The 17,399-nt window shown below is 50.3% G+C and overlaps 1 protein-coding gene across 1 annotated transcript in view; it reads left to right on the forward strand.

Moving 5' to 3' along the window:
• Positions 1-17,399, forward strand: part of DSCAM (DS cell adhesion molecule) — a 388,992-nt gene that overhangs the window by 278,221 nt on the left and 93,372 nt on the right. Inside the window, exons 14-15 of the mRNA XM_066314168.1 lie at positions 12,799-12,966; positions 16,403-16,473. Of these exons, the coding sequence (XP_066170265.1) occupies positions 12,799-12,966; positions 16,403-16,473 (239 nt within the window). The remainder of the gene's footprint in view (positions 1-12,798; positions 12,967-16,402; positions 16,474-17,399) is intronic.

Genomic DNA, 17,399 nt, shown 5'->3' on the forward strand with positions numbered 1-17,399 from the left:
AGTGAAGCAGAAGCTGGAGGAAGAGGATGGTGTCCAAGAACAGATGGCAGTAGAAGAAACACAGCCAAGATCTCCCAGCCCCATTGGTACAGAGGTGGCAGAAGAGGCAAAGCCTGCCCTGCCCAGCCCCTCTCCTGCCCCAGAGAGCCTCACAGAGGCTGAGCTGGCGGCTGCTGCCCCTGCCAGAGTGGACAAGGAGGAAGAGATGCCTGAGCCTCACACTCCAGAGGAGGTAAAGGCAGCAGTTGCTTCTCTCTCTATTGAGGGGCTGCTGTCACCAGGGACACAGAGCCCACCCACTGTCCCCTCTGATACCATGACCAGCAGCCAGGCTTCACCATTCCAGGATCAGAAAATCACTGATGAGATCATGATCGAGGGAGAGATGGAGGCTTACAAACTGAGGCAGAATCTGGAGGAGTATGAAGTCCAGGAACAGATGGCTGTAGAAGAAACACAGCCCAGATCTCCCAGCCTTTTGGGAACAGAGGTGGCAGCAGAGGCAGCACCTGCCCTACCCAGCCTCTCTCCTACCCGATACAGTCCCACAGAGGCTGCAGGTGCTGTCTCATGCAGAGCTGATGAAGAGGAAGAGCTGCCTGAGCCTCTCACTCCAAAGGAGGTAAAGGCAGCAGCTCCTCCTGTCTCCAGTGAGGAGCTGCCTTCACCAGGGACAAAGAGCCCACCCAGTGTCCCCTCTGACACCCTGACCAGCCGCCAGGCTTCACCATGCCAGGACACGGACACAATTGAGGAGTCCCTGATCGAGGTTGAGACGGAGGTCTCCAAACTGAGGCAGAAGCTGGAGGAAGAGTATGGCATCCAAGAACAGATGGCTGTAGAAGAAACACATCCCAGATCTCCCAGCCCTTTGGGTGTGGAGGAGGCAGCAGAAGCAGCACCTGCCCTGCCCAGCCCCACTCCTGCCCCAGGCAGCCTCAGAGAGGCCGAGCTGGCAGCTGCTGCCCTGGCCAGAGCTGACAAGGAGCAGGAGGAGCTGCCTGAGCCTCTCACTCTAGAGGAGGTAAAGGCAGCAGCTCCTTCTCTCTCCAGTGAGGAGCTGCCATCACCAGGGAAACAGAGCCCACCTGGTGTCCCCTTTGACACCTCCACCAGCAGCGAGGCTTTACCGTGTGAGGATCAGAACACCACTGAGGAGATCCTGATCAAGGGAGAGATGGAGGCTTACAAAATGACGCAGAAGCTGGAGAAAGAGGATGATGTCCAAGAACAGATAGATGTAGAAGAAACACAGCCCAGCTCTCCCAGCCCTGTGCACTTGAAGGAGGTGGCAGAAGAGGCAGAGCCTGCCCTGCCCAGCCCCTCTCCTGCCCCAGACAGGCCCTCAGAGGCTGAGGCATCAGCTGCTGCCCCCATCGAGGGCTGGTGAGGAGGAGGAGCTGCCTGAGCCTCTCACTCCAGTGGAGGTAAAGGCAGCAGGTCCTTCTCTCTCCAATGAGGAGCTGCCATCACCAGGTACACCGAGCTCACCCAGTGTCCCCTCTGACACCCTGACCAGCCGCCAGGCTTCACAGTACCATGACCGCAACTTCACCATGGAGATTCTGTTCCTCATCCTGGGAATGGGAGAGTTCTACAAACTGGGGCAGAAGCAGGAAGAGGAGTATGACCTCCAACAATGGATGCCTATGGAAAAAACACAGCTCAGATTTCCCAGCTCTCTGGGCTTGGAGGAAGCAGTAGAGGCAGAGCCTGCCCGGCCCACGGCCTCTCCTGCCCCAGGCAGTCCCACAGAGGCTGAGCCAGCAGCTGCTTCCCTGGACAGAGCGGGTGAGGAGGAAGAGCTGCCTCAGCCTCTCACTCCAGAAGAGAAGAAAACATCACCTTCTCTCTCCACTGAGCAGCTGCCATCACCAAGGACACAGAGCCCACCCAGTGTCCCCTCCGACACCTCAACCGGCAGCCAGGGTTCACCATGCCAGGACATGGACATCATTGAGGAGGTCTTGACTGAGGGAGAGATGGAGGTCTCTAAACCGAGGCAGAAGCTGGAGGAAGAGGATGGCGTCCAAGAACAGATGGCTGTAGAAACACAGCCCAGATCTCCCAGCCCTATGGGCATGGAGGAGTCAGCAGAGGCAGAGCCTGAAATGCCCAGCCCCACTCCTGTCCCAGACAGCCTCAGAGAGGCTGAGCTGGCAGCTGCTGCTCTGGCCAGCATTGACAAGGAGGAAGACCTTCCTGAGCCTCTCACTGTGGAGGAGGTAAATGCAGCAGCACCTTCTCTCTCCAGTGAGGAGCTGCCATCACTAGGGACACAGAGCCCACCCAGTGTCCCCTCCAACATCCCAATCTCCAGCCAGGCTTCACCATGCCTGGATGCAGATATCATCAAGGAGTTCCTGTTTGTCATCCTCGGATTGGTGGGTCTGTCCAGATGGAGGCAGAAGCTGGAGGAAGAGGATGACGTCCAAGAACAGATGGATGTAGAAGAAACACAGCCCAGATCTCCCAGCCCTGTGCACTTGGAGGAGGCAGCAGAGGCAGTGCCTGCCTTACCCAGCCCCACTCCTGCCCCTGGCAGCCTCACAGAGGCTGAGCTGGCAGCTGCTGCCCTGGCCAGAGCTGACAAGGAGCAGGAGGAGCTGCCTGAGCCTCTCACTGTGGAGGAGGTAAAGGCAGCAGCTCCTTCTCTCTCCAGTGAGGAGCTGCCATCACCAGGGACACAGAGCCCACCCAGTGTTCCCTCTGATACCTCCACCAGCAGCGAGGCTTTACCATGTGCGGATCAGAACATCACTGAGGAGATCCTGATTGAGGGAGAAACGGAGGCTTACAAACCGAGGCAGAAGCTGGAGGAGGAGTATGAAGTCCAAGAACAGATGGATGTAGAAGAGACACAACCCCACTCGCCCAGCCCCATGGGCACAGAGGTGGCAGCAGAGGCTGAGCCTGCCCTAGTCAGCCCCTCCTCTTCCCCAGAAAGTCTCACAGATGCTGAGCTGGCAGCTGCTGCCCTGGACAGATCTTATCATAAGGAAGAGTTGCCTCAGCCTCTCTCTTAGAAGAGGTAAGGCAGCAGCTCCTTCTCTCACCAGGGAGGAGCTGCCTTCACTAGGGACACAGAGCCCACCCAGTGTCCCCTTTGACATGCCAGTTTCTGGCCAGGCCTTACCATGCCAAGATGCAGATATCATCAAGGAGTTCCTGTTTGTGATCTTGGGACTAGTGGAGCTGTCCAGATCTAGGCAGATGCTGGAGGAAGAGTACGATGTCCAGCTGTGGATGGCTGCAGAAACACAGCCTAGATCTCCTAGCCCTTTGGGTGTGGAGGAGGCAGCAGAAGCAGAGCCTGCCCTACCCAGCCTCTCTCCTGCCCCAGGCAGTCTCACAGAGATTGAACCAGCATCTGCCACCCTGGCCAGAGCTGAGGAGGAGGAGGAGGAGCTGCCTGAGCCTCTCACTCTAGAGGAGGTAAAGGCAGCAGCTCCTTCTCTCTCCAGTGAGGAGCTGCCATCACCAGGGAAACAGAGCCCACCTGGTGTCCCCTTTGACACCTCCACCAGCAGCGAGGCTTTACCGTGTGAGGATCAGAACACCACTGAGGAGATCCTGATCAAGGGAGAGATGGAGGCTTACAAAATGACGCAGAAGCTGGAGAAAGAGGATGATGTCCAAGAACAGATAGATGTAGAAGAAACACAGCCCAGCTCTCCCAGCCCTGTGCACTTGAAGGAGGTGGCAGAAGAGGCAGAGCCTGCCCTGCCCAGCCCCTCTCCTGCCCCAGACAGGCCCTCAGAGGCTGAGGCATCAGCTGCTGCCCCATCGAGGGCTGGTGAGGAGGAGGAGCTGCCTGAGCCTCTCACTCCAGTGGAGGTAAAGGCAGCAGGTCCTTCTCTCTCCAATGAGGAGCTGCCATCACCAGGTACACCGAGCTCACCCAGTGTCCCCTCTGACACCCTGACCAGCCGCCAGGCTTCACAGTACCATGACCGCAACTTCACCATGGAGATTCTGTTCCTCATCCTGGGAATGGGAGAGTTCTACAAACTGGGGCAGAAGCAGGAAGAGGAGTATGACCTCCAACAATGGATGCCTATGGAAAAAACACAGCTCAGATTTCCCAGCTCTCTGGGCTTGGAGGAAGCAGTAGAGGCAGAGCCTGCCCGGCCCACGGCCTCTCCTGCCCCAGGCAGTCCCACAGAGGCTGAGCCAGCAGCTGCTTCCCTGGACAGAGCGGGTGAGGAGGAAGAGCTGCCTCAGCCTCTCACTCCAGAAGAGAAGAAAACATCACCTTCTCTCTCCACTGAGCAGCTGCCATCACCAAGGACACAGAGCCCACCCAGTGTCCCCTCCGACACCTCAACCGGCAGCCAGGGTTCACCATGCCAGGACATGGACATCATTGAGGAGGTCTTGACTGAGGGAGAGATGGAGGTCTCTAAACCGAGGCAGAAGCTGGAGGAAGAGGATGGCGTCCAAGAACAGATGGCTGTAGAAACACAGCCCAGATCTCCCAGCCCTATGGGCATGGAGGAGTCAGCAGAGGCAGAGCCTGAAATGCCCAGCCCCACTCCTGTCCCAGACAGCCTCAGAGAGGCTGAGCTGGCAGCTGCTGCTCTGGCCAGCATTGACAAGGAGGAAGACCTTCCTGAGCCTCTCACTGTGGAGGAGGTAAATGCAGCAGCACCTTCTCTCTCCAGTGAGGAGCTGCCATCACTAGGGACACAGAGCCCACCCAGTGTCCCCTCCAACATCCCAATCTCCAGCCAGGCTTCACCATGCCTGGATGCAGATATCATCAAGGAGTTCCTGTTTGTCATCCTCGGATTGGTGGGTCTGTCCAGATGGAGGCAGAAGCTGGAGGAAGAGGATGACGTCCAAGAACAGATGGATGTAGAAGAAACACAGCCAGATCTCCCAGCCCTGTGCACTTGGAGGAGGCAGCAGAGGCAGTGCCTGCCCTTACCCAGCCCCACTCCTGCCCCTGGCAGCCTCACAGAGGCTGAGCTGGCAGCTGCTGCCCTGGCCAGAGCTGACAAGGAGCAGGAGGAGCTGCCTGAGCCTCTCACTGTGGAGGAGGTAAAGGCAGCAGCTCCTTCTCTCTCCAGTGAGGAGCTGCCATCACCAGGGACACAGAGCCCACCCAGTGTTCCCTCTGATACCTCCACCAGCAGCGAGGCTTTACCATGTGCGGATCAGAACATCACTGAGGAGATCCTGATTGAGGGAGAAACGGAGGCTTACAAACCGAGGCAGAAGCTGGAGGAGGAGTATGAAGTCCAAGAACAGATGGATGTAGAAGAGACACAACCCCACTCGCCCAGCCCCATGGGCACAGAGGTGGCAGCAGAGGCTGAGCCTGCCCTAGTCAGCCCCTCCTCTTCCCCAGAAAGTCTCACAGATGCTGAGCTGGCAGCTGCTGCCCTGGACAGATCTTATCATAAGGAAGAGTTGCCTCAGCCTCTCTCTTTAGAAGAGGTAAAGGCAGCAGCTCCTTCTCTCACCAGGGAGGAGCTGCCTTCACTAGGGACACAGAGCCCACCCAGTGTCCCCTTTGACATGCCAGTTTCTGGCCAGGCCTTACCATGCCAAGATGCAGATATCATCAAGGAGTTCCTGTTTGTGATCTTGGGACTAGTGGAGCTGTCCAGATCTAGGCAGATGCTGGAGGAAGAGTACGATGTCCAGCTGTGGATGGCTGCAGAAACACAGCCTAGATCTCCTAGCCCTTTGGGTGTGGAGGAGGCAGCAGAAGCAGAGCCTGCCCTACCCAGCCTCTCTCCTGCCCCAGGCAGTCTCACAGAGATTGAACCAGCATCTGCCACCCTGGCCAGAGCTGAGGAGGAGGAGGAGGAGCTGCCTGAGCCTCTCACTCCAGAGGAGGTAAAAGCAGCAGCTCCTTCTGTTTCCAGTAAGGGGCAGCCATCAACAGGGACACAGAGCCCACCCAGTGTCCCCTCTGACACCCCGATCTCTGGCCAGGCTTCACCATTCCAGGACCTGAACATCACTGAGGAGATCCTGATCAAGGGAGAAATGGAGGCTTACAAACTGAGGCAGAAGCTGGAGAAAGAGGATGATGTCCAAGAAGAGATGGCTGTAGAAGAAACACAGCCCAGATCTCCTAGCCCTGTGGTTTTGAAGGAGGCAGAAGAGGCAGTGTCTGCCCCACCCAGCCCCTCTCCTGTCCTAAGCAGCCTCACAGAGGCTGAGCTGTCAGCTGCTGTCTGGGCCAGATCTAATGAGGAAGAAGAGGTGCCTGCGCCTCTTGCTCTGGAGGAGGAAAAGGGAGCATCTCCTACTGTCTCCAGTGAGGAGTTGCCATCACCAGGGACACAGAGCCCACCCAGTGTCCCCTCTGACACCCCGATCTCCACCCAGGCTTCACCATACCAGGACATGGGCATCATCGAGGAGTTCCTGTTTGTGATCCTGGGACTGGTGGAGCTGTCCAGATCTAGGCAGATGCTGGAGGAAGAATATGATGTCCAACTGTGGATGGCTGCAGAAGAATCACAGCCCAGATCTCCCAGCCCTGTGGGTTTGGGGGAGGCAGAAGAGGCAGCACCTGCCCTACCCAGTGCCTCTCCTGCCCCAAGCAGTCTCACAGAGCCTGAGCCATCTGCCAGATCTTATGAGGAGGAAGAGTTGCCTGAGTCTCTTGCTCTGGAGGAGGTAAAAGCACCTGCTCCTTCTGTTTCCAGCGAGGAGCTGCCATCACCAGGGTCAAAGAGCCCACCTCGTGTCCCCTCCGACACCCTGAGCAGCCGCCAGGCTTCACCATTCCGTGACCTGAACATCGCTGGGGAGTTCCGGATAGAGGGACAGATGGAGGTCTACAAACCATGGCAGAAGCTGGAGGAAGAGGATGGCATCCAAGAACAGATGGCTGTAGAAGGAAAACAGCCCAGCTCTCCTAGCCCTGTGGGCATGGAGGAGACAACAGAGGCAGTGCCTTCATTGCCCAGCACTTCTCCTGTACCAAGCAGTCTCACAGAGGCTGAGCTGGCAGCTGCTGTCTGGGCCAGATCTAATGAGGAAGAAGAGCTGCCTGAGCCTCTTGCTCCAGAGAACGTAAAGGCAGAAGTTTCTTCTGTCTCAAGTGAGGAGCTGCCATCACCAGGGACACAGAGCTCACCCAGTGTCCCCTTTGAAACACTGATTTCAAGCCAGGATTCACCATTCCAGGACATGGACATCAACGAGGAGTTCCTGTTTGTGATCCTAGGACTGGTGGAGCTGTGCAGATCTAGGCAGATGCTGGGGGAGGAGGATGGTGTCCAACTGTGGATGGCTGCAGAAGAATCACAGCCCAGATCTCCCAGTCCTGTGGGTTCCAGCCCCTCTCCTGCCCCAGGCAGTCTCACAGAGGCTGAGCTGCCAGCTGCTGCCCCAACCAGATCTTATGAGGAGGAAGAGCTGCCTGAGCCTCTCACTCCAAAGGAGGTAAAGGCAGCAGCTCCTTCTGTCTCCGGTGAGGAGCTGCCATCACCAGGGACACAGAGCCCACCCAGTGTCCCCTCTGACACCCTGACCAGCCGCCAGGCTTCACCATTCCAGGATCCAAACATCACTGAGGAGATCCTGATCAAGGGACTAATTGAGGACTACAAACTGAGGCAGAAGCTGGAGGAAGAGGATGGCGTCCAAGAACAGATGGCTGTAGAAGAAACACAGCCCAGCTCTCCCAGCCCCATTGGCACAGAGGTGGCAGAAGAGGCAGAGCCTGCCCTGCCCAGCCCCTCTCCTGCCCCAGAGAGCCTCAGAGAGTCTGAGCCAGGAGCTGCTACCCCAGGCATAGCAGAGAAAGAGGAAGAGATGCCTGAGCCTCTCACTCTAGAGGAAGTAAAGGCAGCAGCTCCTCCTTTCTCCAGTGAGGAGCTGCCTTCACCAGGGGCACAGAGCCCACTCAGTGTCCCCTCTGACACCCTGATCAGCCGCCAGGCTTCACCATTCCAGGACACAGACATCATCGAGGAGTTCCTGTTCGTTATCCTGGGGCTGGTGGAGCTGTCCAGACCGAGACAGCAGCTGGAGGAAGAGGATGACGTCTCAGATCAGATGGCTGCAGGAGAAGCACAGTCCAGTTCTACCAGCCCTATGGGCTTGAAGGTGGCAGCAGAGGCAGCACCTGCCCTGCCCAGCCTCTCTCCTGCCCCTGGCAGCATCACAGAGGCTGAGCTGGCAGCTGCTGCCCTGGCCAGAGCTGATGAGGAGGAAGAGCTTCCTGAACCTCTCACTTCAGAGGAGGTAAAGGCAGCAGCTCCTTCTCTCTCCCGTGAAGAGCTGCCATCACCAGGGACACAGGTTCCACCCTCTATCCCCTCCAACACCTCGACCAGCAGCCAGGCTTCACCATGGCAGGACGTAAACATTACCAATGAGATTCTGATCCTGATCCTTGTGATTTTGTACAACATCTGGCGAAACTGGAAGCAGAGTATGACCTCTAACAATTAATGGCTGTAAAAAAAAGTAGTCCTGCTCCCCCAGCCCTGTGCATGTGGAGGTGGCAGCAGAGGCAGCACCTGCCCTCCCCAGCCCCTCTCCTGCCCCAGGCAGCCTCACAGAGGCTGAGCTGGCAGCTGCTGCCCCTGCCAGAGCTGGTGAGAAGGAAGAGCTGCCTTAGCCTCTTCTTCCAGAGGAGGTAAAGGCAGCAGCTCCTTCTCTGTCCAGTGAGGAGCTGCCATCACCAGGGACACAGAGCTCACCCACTGTCCCCTTTGACACCCTGACCTGCAACTAGACTTCACTATACCAGGATCAGAACATCACTGAGGACTTCCTGATGCAAGGACTTCCATCTTATGAGGCAGAAGCTGGATGAGTTTGCCCTTCAACAACAGATAGCTGTAGAAGGAACACAGCCCAGCTCTCCCAGCCCCATGGTGGGAGAGGCAAGCCTGTCCCCTGCCCAGTGCCTCTCCTGCCTCACAGTCCCTTGTACCAGAACATCACCTGGGAGATTCTAAGTCAGATAATACAGGAGATCCAGGCACTCAAGCAGCAGCTGAAAGATATCTATGCCCTTCAACAGATGTTGGCTGTAAAAGTAGGATCGTTATTCACAGCCAAAAGGGAAGACAGCTGAATGCCTGCCCTGCATAGCCCCTCCAGCCCCTGGCCTGCACTGCAGGGGCTGTTTCAGTGTCCCTGCCCGAGGCCACAGCCGGAAGAGTAAAACATGAGGAAGAAGATGAAGAAGAGGAAAAAGAAGACAAACACAATGAAGGACGTGACAAAGAAGATGAAGAAGATGAAGGACATGACAAAGAAGATGAAGAAGACAAAGCTGATGAAGACAAAGAAGGAGATGAAGACGAAGAAGACAATGAAGTTGAAGATGATGATGAAGACGAGGAATACAGTGTTGATGAAGAAGATGAAGATAACTGCCTCAGTTTTGAAACAAATTTAAGAAAAGACACTCTGCAGTGAAGAGTCTCCTCTAAAAGGTTTCAACAATCCCCCTCCACAAACAGAAAATTAATACCAATAGAGACAAGTGAAAAAAAAACCAAAACCAACAGTTAATTAGCAACAGAATACTCACAGAGCTCTCCCTCTTGCCCCACACAGACACAAGAATAAAGACCTAAAAAATCCTGGAGAATGTGGCAAACACTGAAGAAATCCCCCTTCCTGACATGAGATGTGAGGTGGCACCAGCTTTCAATCGAGGGAAGTGGAGCTTCCATGGAGGAGTTCCATGCAGTGGGATCTCAGCCCTGGTGTCCCTCTGGCACTGACCTCCTCTCTAGGGCAGGTGAAGCAGCTCGCCTGGAGTCTCTTGCTCTGCTTTCTGTGCCTGGCTTGGTTCCCTGAGGCTTGGGGCTGGAACAGGGCAGCCCCATTCCCGCCAGTGCCGCTCCTTTGGTGTCAGAGCAGCAGCTGCTCAGTTCAGCTGGAGGATCTGGAAGATTGCTGCTGCAGCTCCTCCAGGCCAGGGAAGGGAAGAGCTTTTTGATGGGCAACCAAAGCCAAGCAAGCCCAGCAAAACCAAACTGCACAGCACCACAGAACACCTGGGCAGTGAGGGTTGGAAAATGCCCACCCAAAGTGCCCAAAGCTCTCCCCTTCTTCGGCCTCACACACCCCCAGCCCCGGGCCTGGAAGGAACAGCAACCATTCCTTCGGCATAAAGCAGAGACTCCTGGAACAGACTCTCGCCATAAACCACTCCAAGACAAAGAGGATGAAGACAAAGATGATAAAGACAAAGAAGATGACCCAAGAAGAAGACAAAGAAGATGAAGATGACAACAAAGCAAATGAAGATGGTGAAGAAGACAAAGATGACAAAGACAAAGATGACAAAGAAGATGAAGATGATGACAAAAATGAAGATGAAGACTAAGAAGATGGAGGACATGAAGAAGAATAATTTAAAAATCCATAAAAGAAGAATAGTAATAAGAATTTAAAAACAGAAGAAGAGTAATAAACATAAAAATTTAAAAATAAATAGAAGGAAAGTAATAAGAATAAGAATAGGAATTTAGAAACACAGAACAAACAGAGAAGAAAAGGAGTTAGAACAAAGTAGAAAGGTAGTTAGAACAAGGAGAAAGAGGAAAAGAATAGGAATACAAAAATGAAGATAAAATTTAATAAGTTAAACTATCAAATTTATTTTTATTATATATTGTATTTTTTTAGTACAGTCTATGATATAACAACACGAATATACAATATGCTGTAATTATGATACATTATAATTTCCCAGAAAATAACCAAAAAAAGACAGGACTGTTCCAGTTACTGAGCAATTTGTGTATTTCCTAATAAAGTTTATAAGACACAAGAAAAGAGTCTCCAGACTTAATTTCCTGTCTCTTGGAGGCCCTGAAGTGTTTTCCCCCTCTGTGCCAGGGAGTGCCCTGGGAGCAGGGAGCCAGGCTAGCTTAGAAAGGCAGTGCCACTTTGGCGTGGGCCAGGAGCAAGGGCTGCTCCTCCCCAGGCTTGCTGTGGCTGTCACAGTGCTGCCGAGGCTCTTCTCACCATTGGCACTTCTATTTTGCACACAAAACATCCAGCAGAAGGAAATTGCAGGTGGCCCTTTGGCTAAAGCCTTGTACCCTCTACTGCCCTGTTCTTACTCAGGGCCTGCTCAGCAGAAAGCAGCTGTGGAGTCACTTCTGGAGTCTGTACAACTTCTATCTGGACAGAATGGTGTAGTTCCAGCTGATTATCTCCTGCTCTGTGTCTCCCTTTCTCTGACAAGTGTTTCCTTCTTTTTCTTTCTTTCTTTCTTTATTTCTTTTCTTTCTCTTTCTCTCTCTCTCTTTCTTTCTTTCTTTCTTTTCTTTCTTTTCTTTCTTTTCTTTCTTTTCTTTCTTTTCTTTCTTTTCTTTCTTTTCTTTCTTTTCTTTCTTTTCTTTCTTTTCTTTTTCTTCCTACCTATCCACCTCACACTTCTTGTGCAATCAAATCCATGGTGTTCAATAAAATCCCTCTGTTGCCATCCCATGGTATCATTTGCTTCTTAATCAAGGCAGAGGCATCTCTCCCTCATTAGATCATGGCACATGGGCAGGGACATCTTCCCTATCCTAGGTGGCTCCAAGCCCCAATGTCCAACCAGGCATGGGACACTTCCTGGGATGGGGCTGCTACATCTTCTCAAGGCAACCTGTGCCAGAGCCTCCCCTCACAGGGAAGAATTATTTCTGAAAAGCCTCTCAGTGTTCTGTCCCTGGAGCCAGGTTGGCTGTGTTCCTCACCAGCCCTGCCTGCCCTGAGCAGCCTTGTGCAAGGCAGGGTGGGTTCTCCTGCTGCAGCCCCAGCTGAATCAGCAGCAGCTCTGCTCCGTTCCTGACACATCCCTTTGGGAGCAGCTGCACAGCGCTGTGCAGCCAAAGCCCCCAGAGCAGCACACATGCAGCACTGGAGCAGCACTGCAGCCCTGGGGCTGCACTGGTGCTGCCGGGCAGCCCTGCAGGGCTCAGTGCTGAGCAGCCGTGCCTGGAGCCCATTGTTGGCACCCCCAGCCTTGGGGCTGCTCCAGGGCAGGGGCTTTCTCTGGGATTTATTTTTCCTTCTTCTGGGATAACTTTCACAGAATTACAGAATTCCTGATGTTGGAAAAAGCCTCCAAGATCACAGAGTCCCAGCTGTGCCCGATGCCCACCTTGTCAGCCAGCCCAGAGCACTGAGTGCCACATCCAGGCCTTCCTTGGACACCTCCAGGGATGAGCACTCCACCACCTCCTTGGGCAGCCCCTTCCAATGTTTAACCACCCTTTCCATGAAGAAATTCCTGCTGATATCCAGCCTGACCTTCCCCTAGCACAGGTTGAGGCTGTGTCCTCTCTGCTTGTCAATTGTTGCCCAGAAAAACAGGCCAGTCCCCACCTGGCTGCACCCTCCTGTCAGGGAGCTGTGGAGAGCAATGAAGCCTCCCCTGGGGCATTTCTGTTTATTGACTCCCTTCCCTACCTTTGTTTCGAGCACAACCAACTTTCTCACTGGGTGAGGATCGTTTTGGGGCAGCAACTCTCATTTTTGTGCAGTTGTTCCAATGTCCCAATGGTAAAAAATCACATTCACAAAATCGGGGAATCTTTGCTGCTCTCACCATCTTCTCAAAGAGTAGCTATTTCTGTGGATTTGCTAATGACCACAGAGCTAAGATTCCATTGTTCTCAGCAGCACTCTTGGAGCAGTCAGGAGTGCTGTCAATGAAGGGGAAGGATCACCGGATTTGCTTAGACCAAAATGTTTTTTCTGGATTAACAGAGCAATGACATGAAACAGTTTAACTTCGTACTTGCATTACCCACATTGACACCACCATTTATTTGTCTGTTCCTACTGATATTTTTTATCAAACAGACTCTTGGGATTCTGTCCAGAGAACCAGAGACGTTTCCCCTCAGCTAAACCAAGCCACCATCATCGACCTGCACCCGTCCTCCACCTACAACATCCGCATGTACGCCAAGAACCGCATCGGCAAGAGCGAGGCCAGCAACGAGCTCACCATCACCACTGATGAAGCAGGTATGCCCTGGCTTTGCAACCTCTAAATTATGTGGGAATTCTCTCTTTTTGATGTCAGGAATCCTTGCATGAAATGCTGCTGATGTGGCTGCAGCTATGTTGAAAGAAATGCTGAGTTACTCCCGTAGAAGATCGTGACTTTTGCAACTTCATTGTGCAGGGCTGTAATTAAAGCTGTTCAGTGGCATCTAGTGGTCAAAGAAGACATTGTGCTCCAAATTTTCAGCTTATGATGTTGGGAATAACACACCTGTATCTACATTGAGGCAACTCAACCAGCAACATCTGGTTTTAGTGGTGGTACCTCCCCTGTGGGTATTGTGGCTTTCCTTACATGTTTAGATATTAATGTCAGTAACTAATTTAAAGTTCTCACTTTTGAAAATGTTGATCCACATGAATCAACTCTTCATTTGAGTATTCCCTCACTCAGCCCACCTACCATTTATTTTTCTGGCCTCTGTTTAAGTCTCTTGGCTGTCACTTGTTAATGTCAACCCCCTGATCTTTGTTCTCTTGTGTTACAGAATCACAGAATCATTTAAGTTGAAAAAGACCTCCAAGATCGTGGAGTGTGACCTTTATTTTTACCTTTAACCCTTTATTGTCCTGCATCAGCACCAGGAGTACTGTGTGGGCGTTTTCCCTTTGGTGGCTGGAGCCACTCTTTTGTACATGGAATTTCTGCCTTCCTTTACTTTATGCTAAGTCAGCACTGCTTCCTTCTTTGAGGGTTTAGAGACAGCAACATGGTGACATAGTCCTGGCAGTGAAAATTCCCTTTCTCTTCCAAGATTCACGTTGGTCTTGGATCTGAACACCAAGAGACTGATTTTTAGTTCAGCTCCTATGAACACAACTGGGTAATTCCCATCTTCCCATCTAATTTCTCTGGGAATTTCCTACAATGAAAACACAGTCCTTGTCAGGCCAACATGGTTTTGGTTCTGAAGGACTTTCTGAGTAGGAACAGGAAACAACGGCTCACAATGGAAAGCAGAATGAGCTGGAGACAACATAAGCTTCTTTTATCATTTCAGCAGAAGGAAAACATGCAGTGAACAGATTTAATAGTGGATAGTTTATTTGACAAATACTTTTTTTTTTTTTTTTTTTGATCAGAAATCTTCCCTTCCTTTTTGCAAAGAAAACATTAAATTATTAGAGAAAACAGACTATCCATTTTTTCCAGCCAGAGTCATCTATAACCCCAAAATGTCCATCCTTCCTTGTGCAAAATAGAGGGCTGAGTCTTGGATCAGCTCTCTCATGCTCCCTTTTTCCCCCATGCTTAGAGTGTTTTTTTCTTACCAAGTTTTTCCTGACTGGTAATTAAATTGTCAGGATCAGCAGCTGCCCTTGGAATAAAAAAAAAAACAGCTTCCCCATGAGCAGGGTGGAACCTTAACATCACATTTTATTCAGTTCGTTGTAACCAGGCTTCAGAATAAATGATCCTTTTGTCGCTGTCTTTTGAGGAGCTGTTTGTTGGTAGAAAAAGACCAGCAGTGTGGAACTCTATTCAAAAGTCACTGATCTACCTAGGGAAGGACTAGGTGAGAGGAGGTCAGGCTTAGGCAGAGTTTGTGATGTTTTTCTCCTGGGTTTTTATTTCAGGGGATGCACAAAGTGTAGGAACATCAGTTTTTTGATCACTGTTTACTTCTGTTCTCTGCTCTTACAGCAGGCAATGGAGAACAGCATGGGTGCAGGGGATGAGAGAGAAGATAATGAGCAGGGAGAAAAATAAAGGTCCAAGAAATACAAGATAAAAACCAAGCAACTTGGAAAGGGGGCGCAGATTCTGTATCACATATTGCAAAGAAATATCTCTATTAAAAAGAAGCCTGTAAAAGGTCTCTGTGGCAAAAGGACAGCTAAGGATGGGATGATTTCAAAGCTTGTAGACCACATCTTTCTTTCCATACAATCCCAATTAGCTCATGTGTTGGAAAATAGATGCCAGTACACACTAGCACCAATGCCTGTCAGAAAAAAAGAAGCATTATGGCCATTGCCTAATACTGAAATCAATAGAGGAAATGGGGCTATCTGTGTTTTCTTTATGTCTTTGCCACAAACTGTGTCTGACATTAAGTATGTAAAACAAATGACTTCTTATTTAACATCTCCCTGTGGTGTTCTGGGAGCACTTAACTATTCAGGTCTGTGCAAAAAAAATTTTGGGGGTCTTTTGAGGAAAAGTCAGAATTTTTAGGGGCACATTTTAAACCTCATTTTTAGGATCAAATGCTTCGTTCAAATTCCACTGCATTAAATGTACCTCAGAGAAGTGGCATTCATTTTTGTCAACAGGGGGACAGAATCAAGGTCAGGCTTCAAAAAATTCACAGAGATCTCATTTTTGCCATGAGATCTTCTTCCTTTGTATTAATACAAGGAGAATGGAAATAAAGTTCTTTCAAGCTTTAGAAATTTCCCATAGGAGGACAGTCAGAAATGGCAGAAAATAGGGAATATTTAATAACTTAAACATATTATAGGCTGTATTCTGTGTCTCTGCTTTCATCAGTTAAAGCAAAATGTTCTGGTTCCTTTCACCACAGCTGTCATTTATTGCTGCTCCACCTCTAACAGCCCCATCTCACCCTTTTTATTGCTTCCCTTCCTTTGTCCTGCTATTAAACTTCATTTAATACCTTTTACTGAGGCCGTATTCTGCATCAAGGGAACCCTCTGCAGCCGCTCGAGATGGCTCCATCCCTCTCCTCAGATCTTTCCTTTGCAGTGATTTACCTCGCTGAGCAAGCAATTTGCTGCACATCTCTCTGTTCAATCCCAGCTGATCCTGATCTGCTTTGTAGCTGCCCAGCTGACGAGGAGGTTCCTCCTTTTTTCATTCACATTTAATGCCTCCTGCACACCTTTGGCACCATGTTGATGGTCAATGAAACTTTCCCTGGCTCAGGCAGGAGTTTAAAGAAGGTTTTCCCATCTACCTTCTCATCTACCTGAGATTTTTTTGTCTTATTTCCAGGTTGCAACTCTTATTGGGGAGGAGGAGAGTGTAAAGTGTGTGGGATTTTGTGCAAAATATCTGATATTGGACTGAATGTGCTCAGTTTCCAGTGAGCTTTTCTGTCACCCACAGGGTTGTGACTGCTGAGAATTCCTTTTGCCTATCTCCAGATATGGAGAAATGGCACTGTGAGACTACCTCTAGCTATGAAAACCACTATTATTATTCATTTTATTCTATCCATTTTATTTACCCTCTTGGTATGTTTTGGCACATGTTGTATTTTGCTGTTGGCCAGAGATGACACCTGAATGCAGAAGACTTCCTGGCCCTGCTTTTGTTTGGTGAAGTTTTCCATGTGACACTGGGGTGTAAAGGTGATGATGTTTTATGTGAAATGCTGAATTCCTTGGGCTGTGGGGGGCCAGTTTTGATGCATTTTCTTTCTCTTTCCAGCCCCTGATGGTCCACCTCAGGATGTTCAGCTTGAGCCTATATCTTCACAGAGCATCAGAGTCACCTGGAAGGTAAATACTCACACATCCATGGAGAAGATAGGTTCTGTCAGTATTTGGATGCTCTCAGGGGAGCATTATAACAGCTGTGCCTTGGTTATTTTATTTAGGACAGACATTGCAGGTGTCCTTTGTCAACAAATCTTAAAATATTTGCCACTGAAGGAAGCATCATGCAAAGGAAGACTTCCATTGGAGAGTAAAAGTAGCAGCTGCTTGCATTTCCTTCTTTTTTCTGATTTCAGAGATAAGGCCACATGTTTAGGAAATGAACACTCACAAAATTTCACCGTGGTTCTGGGCAAAGCTTCCTCAGAAACCATTGGAACCAATGAGATCTTTTTTCCCATTGCAATAGACTTTGGGGTAGATTTTTGCTACACAGAGTCAGCAGTATGAGTCTCTCAGTACAGTCTGTGAGAACTGATGAAGAGTAAATAATATAAAAATATCATCAGCTGGTATAATTTAAGAAATCTGGCATGTCATGTGACTCAATTTTTACAGGTTTTTCTCAGTTTTTTGTCAATGATAGAAAGTTTTAAATGCTTTGGTATGATACCAGAGGTACTTAAACCATGTTTTAAATGTTTTTGTGATATATACTGCTTGTATATTGTGTTGATAATTCTATATATTTACAATTCTGAAATATGTAATATTAAGAGCTGAAGTGGTATAGTGGCATAATAATAATGATTAATTTCTATCCTGATGTTAGTTACTCCTGAAAATGGGAGTGATGTGGCTTTTGTCCTATTATATGGATTATTCAAAAAGTCAGGAGCAGTGAGGTTCTGCTTATTAACTAAATAATTGTGGGTGATTGGTTATTTATTGCACAATAATAAATATAGTGTAGGTTCAGGCCAGTTCCTTCAAAGGCAGGTTCAGAACCTCTTCTGCACAGGTCACAAAAAATGCAATGTTGATTCTTG

Source organism: Sylvia atricapilla, chromosome 2 (genome assembly GCF_009819655.1).
Source record: "Sylvia atricapilla isolate bSylAtr1 chromosome 2, bSylAtr1.pri, whole genome shotgun sequence".
NCBI classification, from domain to species: domain Eukaryota; kingdom Metazoa; phylum Chordata; class Aves; order Passeriformes; family Sylviidae; genus Sylvia; species Sylvia atricapilla.